General features: G+C 46.2%; 1 protein-coding gene across 3 annotated transcripts in view; it reads right to left on the reverse strand.

Annotated features, from left to right (window-relative positions):
- The window catches only part of LOC140392851 (ephrin type-A receptor 8-like), a 667,123-nt gene that overhangs the window by 494,168 nt on the left and 155,299 nt on the right, over window positions 1–17,656 (reverse strand). For all 3 annotated transcript variants that reach the window (XM_072478584.1, XM_072478583.1, XM_072478585.1), the window contains exon 3: window positions 14,138–14,801. In XM_072478584.1, the coding sequence (XP_072334685.1) occupies window positions 14,138–14,801 (664 nt within the window). The remainder of the gene's footprint in view (window positions 1–14,137; window positions 14,802–17,656) is intronic.

Raw genomic sequence — 17,656 nt, forward strand, 5'->3', positions numbered from 1 at the left:
AGTGCAGAAGGAGCCATTCAGCCCATCGAGTCTGCACCGGCTCTTGGAAAGAGCACCCTACCTAAGACCACACCTCCACCTTAACCTCGTAACCCAGCAACCCATCTAACCTAAGGGAAATTTAGCATGGCCAATCCACCTAACCTGCACATCTTTGGACTGTGGGAGGAAACCGGAACACACAGAGGAAACCTATGCAGACACGGGGAGAACGTGCAGACTCCTCACAGTGACCCACGCGGGAATCGAACCTGGCACCCTGGTGCTGTGAAGCCATAGTGCTAACCACTATGCTACCGTGCTGCCCACTAGTGCAGAAGGAGACAATTTGGCCTATTGAGTCTGCACCAACCCTCTGAAAGGGCACCCTACCTAGGGTCAGGCTCCCACCCAACCTTTTGGGCACTAAGCAATTTGGCATGGCCAATCTACCTAACCTGCACATCTTTGAACTGTGGGAGGAAACCAGAGCACCCGGAGGAAACCCAAGCAGACATGGGGAGAACGTGCAAACTCCACACAGTCATCCAAGGCCGGAATTGAACCCTGGTGCTGTGAGGCAGCAGTGCTAACCACTGTGCCACCATGCTGCCCATGTATTTGTGTATATGAGTGTTCATATGGGTGTGTGTGTGTATTATAAGATCTTGAAGGGTTGCAGGAGAATCTAGAACTCAAAAGTCGCTGTTTAAATATCAGGGGTCACCTATATTAAAGAGAGATGAGGAGAATTTTTTTCTCTCAGGGTCGTGAGTCTCTGGAACTCTCTTCCTCAAAAGGCAGTGGAAGCAGAGTCCTTGAATATTTTTTAAGGTTGAGTCAGATAGATTCTTGATTAACACGGGGTGAAAGGTTATCGGGGGTCGGCTGGACTGTGGGGCTGAGGTTACAGTCAGATCAGCCACGATATTATTGAATGGAGGAGCAGGCTTGAGGGGCCGAGTGGTCTACTCCTCCTCCTCATTTTTATGTTTGTATACATCGGTGTACACCTTTTGTGGATTTGGTTGCTGCTATAACGATTTATTCATGAGCTGTGCTAATATGCAGTAAAGCACTTAATCGGTGATTTGCTAAACTCCAAGCTCAATCAGTCATCTTGAAAAAATGGCGATGTTGAGATCACGTGACCACAGTAAATCATCTTACTCTAAGATGCCACATTTTTGTAGTTGCGTGCAATGCATCAGTGTTGGCAAAGAGACTTGGGAGAAAGTCACCTTCTGAATCTTGCATTAGTCACAAAATGGATGAGTGGAGCAGAGAGAAATGTGTGAGAGTGGAAGAAGAAATAATAATGGTTAAAAACTAATGGATAACTGGAAAAGTTATGACAATTATTTCGTGCAGATATACCATCAGGCATTCCCATCTCATATATTAAGTGTGAAGTTTGATTTTAATAAATTAGCAAAATGTGACTGACCTGTTCTGGCTGCTGATGCAAATCTTTATCAATAAACGCAATCTGAAGCCAAATTCAAAAAAGCAACACTATGTTGGATTTGCCTATCAATAGTGTTTTCCTAGCACAATAGATTTTATGCTAATTCAGGTCATACTCTAAGCTTCCGAGAGGTGCCTTTATTCAATAACATTTCCACAATTACACTGTACTCCTCAAAATTTATTTCCAAGGATGCGGTGAAATTACTGACGACTTAAGGATTAGATATAAAGTGCTGTACAGCCCACACCAGCAGAAAGACCTCTTGTTCCGATGGCTCGCAACATTAGCTAATCTTCTGTCCAAGATGTTCACCTGCCCTGTACTCCCTTTCACTGATTTATACCCTCTGAGTTGTACAATCTTTAATTTTCAGTGGTGAGCGCGGCTGCCTCATAGCACCAGGGACCCGGCCTCAATTCCAGCCTTGGGTGACTGTGTCCGAGTGGCTTTGCTCCGGGTGCTCCAGTTTCATCCCACAGTCCAAAGAAGTGCAGGTTAGGTGGATTGGCTATGATTAATTGCCCCTTAGCGTCCAAAAATGTGCAGGTTAGGTGGATTGACCATGCTAAATTGCCCCTTATTGTCCAAAGATGTGCAGGTTAGGCGGGGTAATGGGATGGGGTAGAGGAGTGAGCCTCAGTAGGGTTCTTTTTCGGAGGGTCGGTACTGACCTGATGGGCCAAACGGCTTCCTTCTGCACTGTGGGGATTTAATGGATTCGCTTCTTTAGTTTTTCCATCCTTACATTTCCTTTTCATCACTGATGTTTTTTAATGCACCTTTAACAGCAACCATTTTCCTTCATAATCATACATGACTGACTTTGTCTCCCACCACATTCTACAATAAAGTTATGAACTAAAAAGTTGGGTTAAAGGACAATTTATCCTTGTTGTTAGAACTTGCAAAGGATTGTGTTGCAATCCATTATGATTGGGGTGATGGATGTCAGAAAGCATTTACTCGCACAAAGGGATATGGAAACCTGTAACTCTCTCCCTCAAAGAGCATCGAAGGATAATGGATTTGTCTCATTGCCAGATGTTCTCTGCAATGGCAAGGAAATATGTGCATGTTGATGGGTATGAATTCATGTGATGAGTGAACCACCTAAAGGGAGAAAAATCAGAAAAGGCTTGGAGAGGACATTAGTGACCCTGTTACTGTGAGATAACATTCTTCAGATGAACAGAGCTCAAGAGGCAATGGCACGGTTTTGTTTTATTCTCAGGATCTGTTTGACTCTGGGCTGAATTTATTGGCCATCGCCAATTGCTGTTGTTTGAGTCAGGGTAGTGTGTGATTGTGCTCCAGAAAGCGTTGGCCTGGACTCACTCAAGATCTGGACTGATGTACTAGGCCTCTAAAATGGATCACAGATAGTTGATTATTAGCCCAGTTAATTCCACGTTTTCTTCTTGACTTTGCATCATTTTTCTCGCAAAACCAGCAGAATGGGCTGGAATTTGAAATAATGCTCATCAGTGGCAATTAGGAATTGGGGAAGTGGGAAATGCGTTACAGTTAGAGCCAGGGACTATAATCCTTGTCCACAAGTCTCTCCTACTGCACCAAATCTAAAGTGGTGAAAGCACCTTCAAAACTGTGGCTCTGTGGTTGGCGTTCTTTTGTCTGAGCGAGGAAGTTGCGAGTTCATGTTCCGCTCCAGAAACTTGAGAGGACAAAATCCCTGCTCACCCTCCAGTACAGTACAGATCGAGTGCCGCACTGTCAGCGACATTGCTTTTAGGATTGATGAAATGAAAGCTGGATTTTCAATTCTTGGTCTGAAACCTGTCTGCCAGAGCAGTTCTGGGTGCTGACCCTGCCGGGCAGCAGCTTCACTGGTGTGGTGCAATCCTCAAGGTTTATGGATGTCTCCCTGGACGTCCTCACTGAGACCGTGGCCGAGAGGCGGAGGATATTGGGCGGGATTCTCCGGGTCTCGTTCTCCCCTTCACCGCTGCCAGCGAGAACGGAGAATTTGGCGCTCAGCCAAAAACTCCATTCACTGCAGCGGGGCCGGAGAATCCCAGCCGTGGGTGAGGTCGGAGAGTTTCCCCCTTTCTGACACCCGGCTGCAAAATTCCTGAAAAACGTGACTGGGAGTGGCGGAGGAGGTCAGCCGTCACAGCGTGGCCCAGAGAATGTGGGCCCAGTGCTACAAGCAATTCAATGACCCCATATAGAACCACAGAATTCCGACAGTAGAGAAGGAGGCCATTCAGCCCATTGAGTCTGCGCTGACCTTCTGAAAGAGCACCCTTCCTAGGTCCACTCCCCTGCTCTATCCCTGTAACCCATTAACCCCATCGGTAGCATTGTGGATAGCACAATTGCTTCACAGCTCCAGGGTCCCAGGTTCGATTCCGGCTTGGGTCACTGTCTGTGCGGAGTCTGCACATCCTCCCCGTGTGTGCGTGGGTTTCCTCTGGGTGCTCCGGTCAGTCCAAAGATGTGCAGGTTAGGTGGATTGGCCATGATAAATTGCCCTTAGTGTCCAAAATTGCCCTTAGTGTTGGGTGGGGTTACTGGGTTATGGGGACAGGGTGGAGGTGTTGACCTTGGGTAGGGTGCTCTTTCCAAGAGCCGGTGCAGACTCGATGGGCCGAATGGCCTCCTTCTGCACTGTAAATTCTATGAACCTACACATCTTTGGCCACGAAGGGGAAATTTTACATGACCAATCCACCTAACCTACGCATCTTTGGACCATGGGAGGAAACAAGTGCACCCAAAGGAAACTCTCGCAGACACAGGGAGAAAGTGCAAACTCCACACAGACAGTCAACCAAGGCCAGAATTGAACCCGGGTCCCTGGCGCTGTGAGACAGGAGTGCTAACCACTGGGCCACCGTGCCGACCTGGGAAGGTGAATGGCGAGTGCTGCCCATCTGGCCAGTCTCTAACTCTGTCCACAGCAGCATGTACACAACCTCAGGAGATTTCCTGTACTTAGTATTCCCTAACAATGTCAGACTGACTGCCCCGTCACATCACTGAGATGCCAAAGACGTGTCGGCATTACGGGGATATGACGGGGGTAGGGTGCTCTTTCTGAGGGCCGGTGCAGACTCCGATGGGCTGAATGGCCTCCTGTGGCACTGTAGGGAATCTATGGATGCTACATGAGCCACAAAGGGTATCTCTGAGGAACTCGACAGCAAAATCTCATATCAATGTCATGCTGTGAATGGAGGGAAGGCAACTTACTCATTAATCATCCTCCTCTCATCCTGCAGGAGAAGAGAACTCACAATATCCAGGAAATTGAGTGCGGAAGTCAGAGTGCCAGGTCTGCACCACCTCAGAGTCATGGAGGAGGCTGGGCATTGTGACAGACCATCAGTGATGGCGAGACTAGGAGCCAGGAAGACCAGGGCCATGTGACCTCTACCCTCAGATGAAGTGCGCGGAAGAAAATATGTGCGTTGACCCGTCAACTGCCATCATCTACGGGTTGGTTGTATCGATGGACCTACTGAATTGGCCAAGTTCTTATCAACACCTTTTCCTTCCTGTCTCTCCTACGGGCCTGCAGCCAAAGTCGCACAGAGCAGACATCGCCGGCCTCCTCGGCTGTGGGAGACTTCGCTGAGCCAGCTGCATCGCATCATATTGAGCAGGACGAAGAGAGTGAGGTCAAGTCAGCTGTGGACGGACCTCTCCTGAGAACAGACACAGTCATGCTCCACTGGGTGAAGATGCTGGGCCTCAGGTGTCACAGAGAAGGAGGGTCTTCCAGGAATAACGGAGGCAGGTGGGTTTCTAATTATTGGAGCCATGGGCAGACAATGGAAGAGTCCATGTAGCACATGTGCTCCCTCAGAGTTCAGGGATTTGAACGCCACATGAGCCTATATGAAGAAAGTTCTCACCGTCCTGGAGAGCAATATGCAGCATCGCCCTGAGCAGGAGCAGAGTGCTGACATGTTCAGAATGAATGAGTCTCTCTGTGAAGATGTCGCCGATGACGCAGAGCTGTAAGAGGAGTGGATGCCAGCTGCATCCAACATGCAAGAACACCGTGAAAGCTCTAACAAAGTCAAAGGTCGATGAGGGGACCATTCCTCAGTAGGCATCGGTGCCATCCCTCACCTTTGCGGTGCCTTCGTTGCAGGAACTATCCCTTCCAGAACTCCCTGTGACAGAGACTTCCCTGCAATAAGGCAGGTTCAGAAGCCTCTGGAGGAGCCCCATGGGCACCTCCGTGCCAAGAACAGAAGCCAGGTTCAGGTGCAACTAAGCAGTCTTCTTCAATCTCATTCCCAGCTGCAGGGGGAGCTCCTTAAAGGACTGTGCAAGGGTGCAAGGCACTAAGCCATCAGCTTACACTTGATGTATCACCGGAGTGAAGTTATGTCTATTTCTTTCCTCAGTTGATTTATATTGTTACAATACTTTGATGCTGGAATAAAATTGAATAGAATCCATACAGTGCAGAAGGAGGCCATTCGGCCCATCGAGTCTGCACCGATCCTCTGAAAGAGCTCCACTAACCCCATAACCCAGTATCCCCACCTAAACCTTTGTATGCTAAGGGGCAATTTAGCATGGCCTATCCACCCAACCTGCACATCTTTGGACTGTGGGAGGAAACCCACGCAGACACGGGGAGAAAGTGCAAACTCCGCAGTCACCCGAGGTCGGAATTGAACTCGGGTCCCTGGTGCTGTGAGGCAGCAGTGCTAACCACTGTGCCACCCCCATTGATCTCCAGCAGCCACTCACTGAGTCTGGATGTTGTGCCTGAAAGGGGCAGAGTCTGGCCGTCTCGCAAGAGAAAGGAATCATGACAGCTGTGTAGGAACCAAATGCAGACCCGTAATACAGTGCACATTCAACATCTGAAAGCCATTTCTGATGTTGAATCTGACTGGCTGCTCTTTTGGTGCCCTGGTGGAGGCATGGGTGCATTCAATGATCATCCTGGAGCTGGTAAAGCCCAATGCCCCCTGTGCCAGCACAAGCCCTTCTCTGTCAAATGGTGCATTCTCTGCGCTACAGCATAGGATATCCATGACCACCCTGAAGGTTTGATGAGTTGCTGACCGAGATGCCAGCCAGGTCCATAACTGATGCTGAAATGACCTGGATGTATATAATTTCAGTGCCACATGACCTTGATGGCTGCATTGGGGTCATGAGGTATCTGGTAACTGCACACCACAATGCAAATGTCCAAGACCATCTGCCCGGATATGTGCAATCTCCTCTGGTACTGGCACTCTGCCAACTGCAGGTAGCTGACCTTTGGCTGATACACTCTCGATATTGTATGGTGGCCTTTTTCTCTTTGCAGCCCCTCTCTGTGCTCTTTGGGCTTGTTCATGATTGGGAGGGCATCTCGGCTGAGGCAACTTCTCTGCTGCTCTGCCTCGTGTCAGGCTAGTCTGCTCCCATCTCCTGTCACAGCCCTGCTGCTGGCTCACTTTCTCTGCTGACGTCTGCTGCCCTGGTGATGCCAGCAGCCAGATGCCACTCTGAGGATGCCCACCTATCACTGGAGAGAAATGCACCCCTCAGCACCAGCAATGGAAACTCTGTGTCGCTGGTCAAGCAACTGAGCGATGCCAAGGTTCTGGGCCAAGTGCCAGAAAACGGGATTAGAATACCCAGGCGGTTGTTTTTGACCGGCCCTGATGCGATGGGCCGAAAGGCTGTAGACCTCTATGACTCTATGTATGAGCTCACCAGTGCCTTCATTAACTCCATTGACAAAACTATTCAGGTCTTTCAAAGGGCTCCACAATTAACAGACACTTCAATATTGGCATGGCCAGTTCCAGATGCCCACACATTGAAAATTGCATTGCATTCTTTCTAGGAACATGATTTTCAAATCATGCCAGCATCCATTCCCATCCTTACCAGCAGTTGAAAATCTAGCCTAAAGTCTCTGTTTGCCATCGAAAAAGATTCTCTGACACTATTTGGAGAGCAGGTGGGGTCCTCCAAATGTTCTGGCAAATACTTAGCCCTCAATCAACCCCGTCAATAGATATTAGCTGTCATTAGTCTCAATGTTACTTGTGGAGTTTTGTGGTGTCCATATACGCTGTATCGCTACAACATTGCAAGTGACTACATTTCAAAAGGACTTTATTGTCTGTGAAGTTCTTTAGAAGGTGCCACAGTTTCTGTTCTGAATTGCGGAAAACATATATAAATAACTGACAGCCACAAAATGCATTCAATCAGAGAAAGTGACTCAATCAGAATGTGTTGATTTCCATTAAAGATATCGCAGTTCCTCTTGGAACATACTTTAAATAAATCAAATTAATAAAATGTGTTCCTTGAAGTCTCAGCTTTTACTCCAGAGAACCAGGATCATTGAAGCCACGTATTTTAAAAAACACCCAAACCACACAGTTCTATTGTATTTAGTGAATTAAACACCAGCAACCTGTGTACTGGAAAATGAAGGTCAAAAACAGAACAATGTTGTAACATTCGTTAAGCTGACATTTTCTGGTGTTCTATATTCTGCAGTGACTAGAGTTTGCCCTATTTTCCAGGTTCTAGGTGCTGCAGCTTACCCTGTAGTTTACCAGTATCCTATTGGCTATAGTTCATTTGTGCTTTGCAGTTTACACAGGCACTAAATGTTTTTTATTTATTCATGGGATGTGGGCAGCATTTATTGCCCATCCCTAATTACCCTTGACCCGAGTGGCTTTCTGGGCCATTTCAGAGGCATTGAAGAGTCGTCAGTCTGGAACATATAGGAGTCACGTGTAGGTCATATTTCCTTCCCTAAAGGGCATTCGCAGGCCAAATGGGATTTCTATGAAACCTCAGTTTCTTTTAGTTCCAGATTTTTATTGAATTCAAATTTCACCATCGACTGTGATGGGATTTGAACCCAGTTCCCTTGAATTAGTCAAAGGATGTGCAGGTTAGTTGGATTCGCCATGCTAAATTGCCCCTTAGTGTCCAACTGTTAGATGGGGTTACAGCGAGGGGGGTGGGTGGGGGGGAAGAGGAGAATAGTCCTCGCTAGGGTCGTCTTTTCGAAGGTCAGTGCAGACTCAATGGGCCAAATGGCCTCCTTCTGCACTGTAGGGATTCTATGACTACTAGTACAGTGAGAATACCACTATGCCATCGCCTCCCCTAACATTTTTGATGCTACAGTTTTCTGGTGTTCTATATGCAGTAGCACAATAGTCCTCCATAAGATGTTTCTTTACGAATGCACCGTATGCTGCAGACCATCTTCCATTTTTTTAAATTTAATGAAACCAATTTATTATTTTTTCCAATTAAGGGAAATTTAGCGTGGCCAATCCACCTACCTGCATCTTTTTGGGTTGTGGAGGTGTGACCGGCGCAGACACGGGGAGAATGTGCGAACTCCACATGGACAGTGACCCAGGGCCAGGATCGAATCCGGGTCCTCAGCGCCGTGAGGAAGCAGTGCTAACCACTGCACTACCTTGCCCCCCCCCACTCATCTTCTATATGCTGAGGTTAATCGTCCTCTGTATGTAACTGTTCACCAGTGCTTTAGTTTCGACAATTTCCATGTGTTCTACGAGCCGCAGTAACTAATGTTCTATGCGGTATTTTAATACTCTGCAAGTTACTAGTGCTCAGTATGCAGGAGTTTCTAGTGTTTTATATGTTGAAGTTGCTGCATTGGCCAGTGCTCAATGGTCTATACGCCGCAGTTTGTGGATATTCTATATGTAGCAGACAAGTCTTCTATATGCTGCACCTTATTCATTTTCTGTAAGCTGATAACACTGTTCTACATGTTGCATATCATTTGTGTTCAATATGCCATAGAGTTCTATTTGGCAGCAAGCTAAATGATGAAAATAGTATCCTTGATTTCTCGCGAGTTGTGCTCCTGATCATTTGAAATAGAGCCAATGGCAATCACTCTCCCATTATCAATGAAGCTTCTGAGTCTATCCAGAGCTTTTTCTAAATCATCTCCTTGCAACTGATTGAAGAGTGTCAATTAAGCTCTGATTCGAGAAGGCCCACCTCCTCAGGAATCAATAAAACCAACAGGCCACCACCTGAGTCAAAGGGAGGCAATTTACAAAGTGGAGTAAGTAAAACACGTCCGACAATCCATCAAACTGGGACTTGGGTTACATTCCGACTGATGGAGCAAGAAAATTAAACTAACGTAGGTTAGATGGCAGGTATCTCACTAATCAATGTATTATTCTACTAATAAACATCAAAATAACAAATTCAATCTGGGCCACACAGCACAAGAACCCACAGTCACAATAAATATCAGGAAAATGTAATCTTAGATCATCCCATCAGCCTCAGTTGACACTAGTCTTGTTCGTTTAGAATACATGACGGCGTGAGGACATAGCCTCAAAATCAGAGAATCCAGCCCCATATGTCCATAAAGGGTAGGAGCCAATTGAGTCTGTTCCACCATTCAATGACACCATGGCTGATCTGATACAATCCTCAACTCCTCTTTCCTGCCTTGTACCCATAATCCTTGATTCCCTTACTGATCAAAAATCTGTCTATCTCAGCCATGAATATATTTAATGGCCCAGCCTCTACAGCTCTTGGCGGTAAGGAATTCCACAGATTCATAACCCTCGAGAAGAAATTCCTCCTCAACTCTGTCATAAATAGGTGATCGCTTACTCTGAGATTATGCCCTCTGATCCAAGGGGAAACATCCGCCCAGCATCTACCCTACCAAGCCTCCTGAGAGTCCTACATATCTCAATAAGGTTGCCTCTCATTCTAAATTTCAATGAGTACAGGCCCACTTAACCTCTCCTCAGAAGAAAATCCCTCCAGAACCATGCTCAACCTCGTGAATCATCATAGAATTCACAGTGCTGAAGGAGGCCACACAGCCCATCGAGTCCGCACTGGCCCCTGGAAAGAGCACCCCACCCAAGCCCACACCGCCACCCCAGCCAACATCTTTTGGACACTAAGGGCAATTTAGGATGGCCAATCCACCTAACCCACACATCTTTGGACTGTGGGACGAAACCAGAGCACCCGGAGGAAACCCACGCACACACGGGGAGAACGTGCAGACTCCGCACAGACAGTGACCCAAGCTGGGAATCGAACCTGGGACCCTGTGAAGCAACTGTGCTAACCACTATGCTACCGTGCTGCCCCTAAGTGAAGACTTCCCTATTTTTAATATTCCATTCCCTTTGAAATTACGGCCAACATTCCATTTGCCTTCCCAGTTACCTACTGAACTTGCATGCTGATCCTTTATACACGAGATCCCCAAATCCATCTGTGCTGCAGTTTTCTGCAGTCTTTCTCCATTTAAATAATATTTAGCTCCTTTATTCTTCCTACCAAAGTGCATAACTTTGCGTTTTCCTACATTATTCCCTACACTACATTTTAAAGCATTGAGTGAAACTCCTCTTGCACACAGAGAGGTTGGTGTATCATCTTTGCCTAACTCCGAGGCATAAAACAGAACAAAGATGTCACCATATAACCCACCTGTATGACCACACGTTCAGTCACCTATCCGAATGTCTACTTCTATGGCTCGGTGCCAGTATGCGCCTATGAAGTTCCTGAGGTATTTGCCCATAGGAAAAGCAATGTAGTTGTTGTGCCAAGGTAAATATTGCAGGATACCAGAAAGAGTGAAAGAAATGGATCACGCAAATCGAGTTGCATTGCTCAGGGGAGAGTTTTTAAAAGCCGAGAAAGTCTGAGGGAAGAGTGGGTTTGGCTGAGGTGGGGTGGGTTAAATCTTAAAAATCTGAATCCTGACCCTTAACCTGCATCAAACTCAACTCATCGCCGATTCTAATGAAGGAGGGATAGAAGAATAATGGGGGGAGGGGACATTTGGGAAGGATTAGGATGGGACATGGAGGGTCGGGTGAAGTAGAGAAGGAAGGTGAGCTTTGGGAGGAATGAAATGAAAGAGGAATTAGCAATTTAAATTTTAAAATGAGACTGTGCGTCTCCAATTTATCCAACATTTTGAATTTAACTCTGGCCATATAGCTGGAAACCGAGCAGCTATCAAGAGTTGAAGACTGCTTGGTATAGGAGATAAGTGACTTTAGCTCAGCCCGCCCCAGGACCTCTGACCACCCCCTCCACAAGGCCTCCAAACCTCACTCAGCCTCGCCTCCTTCAGGCCTCTGACCCTTCCATTCTCCCCAAGATAAACTACAACCCACTTGAGGGTCAGGATTTGGACCAACCTGGTCCTGCATCCTCCTCTTGAATGCTTCCCATCTAACTGGAAGTGAAGCTTGTCAATCAGGGTGATTTTGGGCAGGAAACCTGTTACTGATATTTCACACTGACTCTCATGTTGTAACTCAGTCTTGCTTGTACCCCACGCTCTGCTAGGCACCTCCCTGCTTCCTCCCAACTCCCGTACCTCAAAAGTAAAAACTCCTCCTTCCCATGTCCTTTATTCAATCGGATCATTTCAAGTTGTGAGAGAGTGACTGGCCTGACCAGGGAACGGATGGACTCATTGACAAGTTAGTCACAGAGAGTGAGGATAGAGTGAAGTTAAATGATCATTGGAGAATGAAGAGCATTGTTGCTGACAGTAGTTGAAGCAGAAACAATTACATCATCGAAAGCTAAGATGGCTGAGTATTTGTGGTTATTATCCCTTTAAGGGCAACACAGCAGAGTAAGTTCACCTGGCCTGGATGACCAATCAGGACTCAGAATGTGGAATCACCCCATGGTGAGAGGCTGCTGTACAACTCCTTTAATGAATACTTTTTGTGTTCACGAATGAAGTCTGTGAAAGTGCACCTTTACAGTATTAGATTCAGAATAATTCATATGCAAAGAGGAAGTTTAGTTCTAGAATTGTTCTAGAACACAGTTGGTACAGACACAATGGCCGCTATTGGTTGCAAATTTCTTTAGGAATACTTGGAACAACCTTAGATTTTTTCGCGGGGAGGGTGTGCGTGTGTGGAGGGGTTTGTATTTCTACTCTGAGCTCTGTCACAAGAGGAGTGAATCTAGGTTTTGCACTATCACATCCCATTCAAATCCTTGATAAGTATCTTGAAGAATGGCCTCTAGGTCTTTTTCCTGATTACTTCAGAAACATGCTCGCTTTCACAGCTGATGTTAAAGATCTACTTCAGTCTACCACCACCACCACTGACTTTCAAGCAGAATGTGGGAAATCTACCAATGAGATGTGAAAAATTAATGTTTCCCAGGGTGTTACATCACAGGCCTCCTTGGGAAAATATTTTGCACCTCCTTCACAGTCCCCTCAGAAATATCTAAAATCTATTGAGGGGCTGGTTTAGCACAGTGGGCTAAACAGCTGGCTTGTAATGCAGAACAATGCCAGCAGCACGGGTTCAATTCCCGTATCGGCCTCCCCGAACAGGCGCCGGAATGTGGCGACTAGGGGCTTTTCACAGTAACTTCATTGAAGCCTACTTGTGACAATAAGCGATTATTATTATTATTATTACAAGTGAACTTGTGTCTTCCCCCTCTTTACGAGCTTGCTGTCCCACTACACTCTCAGTGGAATCACTTCTCGTCACTTCATATTTCAGACCTTGGGCCTTCATGTTCAAAAACAAACTGTGATTTCAAAAGACCAATAAAATTCGGAAATCTATCAGAAAAAGAAATGATTTTTGAAGACACCTTTATGTCGTGGTTTTAGCCTCGATTCATGATTTTTAGTTACACATTGTTCATCAGCCTTTCTTAATGTAGGTTTTTCATATATCGTGCGTGAATGTGCAAGATTATGTATGTGCGTCTATTTCTGTATGTGTGTCTGTTAATATTTGCATGTGTGCATGTATATGTCCATACTTACAATTCAAATATATATCTATTCAAGCGACTTGTGTGTGTACACAGAATTTCTAAGTGTGTTTTGCATGTGCATTGTATATGAATGTGTGTGTGCATGTGTGATTGTATTGTTGGAGATGTGTTTGTACATATGCTTGTCTTTGTACAAATGTGTGAGATTTTATGTCCGTATCTGTACATGTGTGTAAGCTTCTGTACGTACACACATGTGTGTACATGTACCACATGAGCAACAGCAGTGTTAATATTGAGATGCTGTCACAATGAAATGCAAGCTCCAGTCATAATATGAGAAATGGATAACAGATTGTCACTCTCTTAATGGTTGGACATTTTATGTGGTTTTCTTTGTGGATTACAACAGCTCTTCAGTTCTGAAGAAGAGTCATATGAACTCGATACGTTAACTCTGTGGATTTCTTTGCGCCTCCAATTTGTAACTTCCAAGCTAAAGAATAAGTCATTAAAATCAGGCCCCAGTGGGATTTAGTGCACCATAACCTTGAAGTCCTGTTGGCTGGAACAAGCTGTTTGTATTAAATTATTTATCTTACTATGTACATCGCATATCAATGTTTAAGAAGAGCTAATTGGAAAAGTATTTGCAGTGACTGATATAGAAACATAGAAACTACCAGATGAGAATAATTCAAGATGCATTAAGTTCACTTTCTACATTCTGGTAATCACATTGTACCATCCAATGGAGTTATTGATTAATCACAGCATTCAATCTCTATCAAGCAGCCTAAAGCAAACACAGGCATGAATGAGGAAAACCCCATCGGTTGAAAGCCTTGGGAACCAGAGATCCAAAGCCACCATTAACTTCCACTTCACGTATCAAAAAGAATTTGAAAGGAATCTTACCTCGACAGCTATCTCTTTGCTCCTCGTAACCAGCACTACAGACGCACTTCCCAATGGGAACAAGCCATTCCCCCTCCGCGCTGCAATACATCTTGGGTGTATCTCTCTCCTCACTGTGGTCCACACATTGACCTTGTACCTCAACCAGAGAGGAGGAGTCGGCTCCAGTCACCGCATCAGGAAAGACAGCCAAGTTCTGAATCATGGCTGGGCATTTCTTGTAGTACACCCTCACTGACACAATCGCAATGCAAGCTCCTATATCCTGAAAAGCTAGGTAGATGCCTTTCTTGTTGAGTGGGCCCACTCCACGAACTTCAGTGTTTAATTTCAGTCTCCGGATTCCGAGGTCCACACTGGTGAAGCTTTCATCAGCTGCCACTGTGTCAATCTTCACAAATTGGTTCTCCCAGACATTGCTACCAATGTCCCTATCTGATTCGAAGTAATATAGGTTGAAGGTCTCCTTACAGGTTCCTACAACTCCAGGCATACTGTTGCAGTCTCGCAGAGTGAATTTTATTTCAATGTATATGCGACGTGCCCCATTCCGCTGTAACCAATTAGTCCTTAGCCAATTGTTTTGATTTGGAGACATGACATTGCAGACCTGATAGGTGTGGATCGGTGTGAAGAACTCGTCCATCTCACTGATAGCATCCCACTGCAAAGCAAAATCACTGGATATAATAACGTGTTTAATCCTGAAGGGAAAAAGCATTGTTTATAACTGGATTAGAGTAGAAAATGGAGGACAAACTCAGCAGCGTCTGTGGAGAGAGAAACAGAATTAACGTTTTAAGTGCATATGACTCTTCTTCAGAGTTAAAGAGGGGTAGAAATGTGATGGATTATATGGTTGGCGAGGGGTGTGGAGGAGGTGGGACAGAATAGAAGGTCAGGGATAGGTGGGAGGTAAGGGCAGACTGAAAAGATAACATGGACACAAGAAAAAGGTAGTGTTAATGGTAGCATAAAGGACTGAAGAAGAGTTAATACTGGCACAAAGGTAAGATAGCAGAATGTGTTAAAAGCAGAACAAAGGTGCTCAGTGAAAGTGAAACTGAAAAACAATTGACATTTGGTGCTATGAAAGAGTGGGGGTGGGGGCCAGATTTCCAGCATCCGCAGGATTTTGCTTTTATTTGAGAGTTTATTATGTCACATTGTTATGTGGACCCTGCTCCCAATGTCTACACACTCAATCCCTCAGTTACACATACAATATTCTCTTTATCCTCATTGTATCCCCATTTTCCCAGGGTTGTGGCAAATTGTGGAAATATATCATGCAGGGGGCAGCAATTTACCCAATCCTATATGCACTGACTCCGTGAAAGAATTATCCGATTATTCCCACCCCCCCTACCCTTTCTCCCAGCTCCGCAATTAATTCCCCTTCATGTATTTCTCCAATTCTTTTTTGAATCTGCCCTTTCGAAGCAATGACTTCTAGATCATAACAACTCATTGAATAAAATAAATTGTCCTAATTTCCCCTCTGGCTCTTTCCTGCATTGAACATCATCCTACATGGGCCCCGTTTCAGCGGTTTGTCCGTGTGCAGCTGAAGCCTGTTCCTATTGTCCTCACTGTTTACTGCACCTCCGAGTTTCATGTCATCTGCAAATTTCAAAAACACGACTCTGTACTGTCAATTCCAAATCATTAACTAGGGCAGTACGGTAGCACAGTTGCTTCACAGTTCCAGGGTCTCAGGTTTGATTCCTGGCTTGGGTCACTGTCTGTGCGGAGTCTGCATGCTCTCCCTGTGTCTGCGTGGGTTTCCTCCGGGTGCTCCGGTTTCCTCCCACAGTCCAAAGATGTGCAGGTCAGGTGGATTGGCCATGCTAAATTTTGCTTAGTGTCCAAAAAGGTTAGGTGGGGTTACTAGGTTACGTGATTAGCGTAGAGGTGTGGGCTTGGGTAGGGTGCTCTTTCCAAGGGCCGGTGAAGACTTGATGGGCCGAATGGCCTCCTTCTGCACTGTAAATTCTATGATTCTATGATAACAAAAGCAACAGCGCTGGAAGAACTGAACCAAGCGGAATACCACTGTGTATCAACCTCCAGTCTGAAAAATGATTGAGAATAAACTTCAGCAGTATTATAAACTGTCACTCAACATGTCTCCAATGTGTCTAATTCTGGTGCTGGTCAGCTGGAAGAACGGGGAAACGGACAGGTGGAGAGGGAGAACATGACGGTCTGGAAGGCTGTCCTTCTGGCCCTACGGTCCATAAGTCTCCCAGTCTCCCGCTGGCAGGAGGTCCTTCCCGATGCGCTCCACTCCATCCGGTCGCTCCTGTGCACTGCCACCAATGAGACCCCTCACGAACGTATGTTTGCCTTCCCTTGGACGCCCACCTCAGGGGTCTCGCTCCCTTCCTGGCTGATAGTGCCAGGGCCCGTCCTCCTCCTGAAGTATGCGAGGAGTCACAAATCGGACCCCTTGTCGAGAAGGTCCTGCTCCTCCATGCCAACCCACAATATGCCTATGTGGCACATCATGACGGGCAGCAGGACACAGTCTCCCTCTAGGATTTGGCACCTGCAGGTTCCCCAGCGACCATCACCACCACCCCCGTCCCTACACCGTCTCCCTCCACCACTACCCGGCTACTTCGCGATTTGGCCCCCGCAGGCCCACCGGCGACCATCACCACCACCCCCGCCCTACACCGCCCCCCCCTCCACCGACTCAACTACTGGGCGAAGAAGAAGACAACACGCTCCCGGACGCGCAGGTCTCGACACCAGTGCACACACCATACCCGGGACTGAGCGACCTCGGCGGAATGTCAAAGCCCCCGACAGACTCGACTTTTAAGTCCACTTCACCATCGCTGGACTCTTTTTTTTATTGAGGGTGAATGTGGTAAACCACTGTTAGTGTATTATATGTATTGTGGTAAACTGTTACTGTACTACATGTATTGTGGTAAACCACTGCCTGATGGCTCTGCCTCCCCTCAGTCTCGGAATAAAGATGGCTGACCTCCGGCCCTGCCCCAGTTTGGGATCAGCGGCCAGGAAGCTTTCTGTTTAGCTTATTAAAGCCACAGTTTCGTTCACTATTCGTCTTGTGTTAATTGATGGCACATCAGAGACTTTAGTGTTCCCTCGTTAACTGCAACTTTAATCATGCACTCTCTTTTCCCCTTCTTATTTTCTTTTACCGTACTTCTCTTTGTAATCTGTTCACTCTCCTGACATTTACCATAACCCTCCTCGGATTCACTTGAAGTACTGCATGTTGAATCATTCGCGCTTTAGATGTCCTTCCTTTCCCACTCAAAGTAATGCATTAAGTCAGTCTGTCCTTGAACTGTGACCTCTTTGAAGACCTCGTATTATTTACTTCCTGTTTAGTTTCTAACCTGCCTGGTTCAGAGCACTTCTTATCTCACAGCTCTTCTCCAGGTGAGTATCTGGAGATGATTGATCAAACTAAGAGATCAAACTAAGCGCTATTACATATTTATAAACAAACATTCAGGCAAGGAAGAGTGCCAGAAG

This window comes from Scyliorhinus torazame, chromosome 16 (assembly GCF_047496885.1).
Source record: "Scyliorhinus torazame isolate Kashiwa2021f chromosome 16, sScyTor2.1, whole genome shotgun sequence".
Taxonomy (NCBI): domain Eukaryota; kingdom Metazoa; phylum Chordata; class Chondrichthyes; order Carcharhiniformes; family Scyliorhinidae; genus Scyliorhinus; species Scyliorhinus torazame.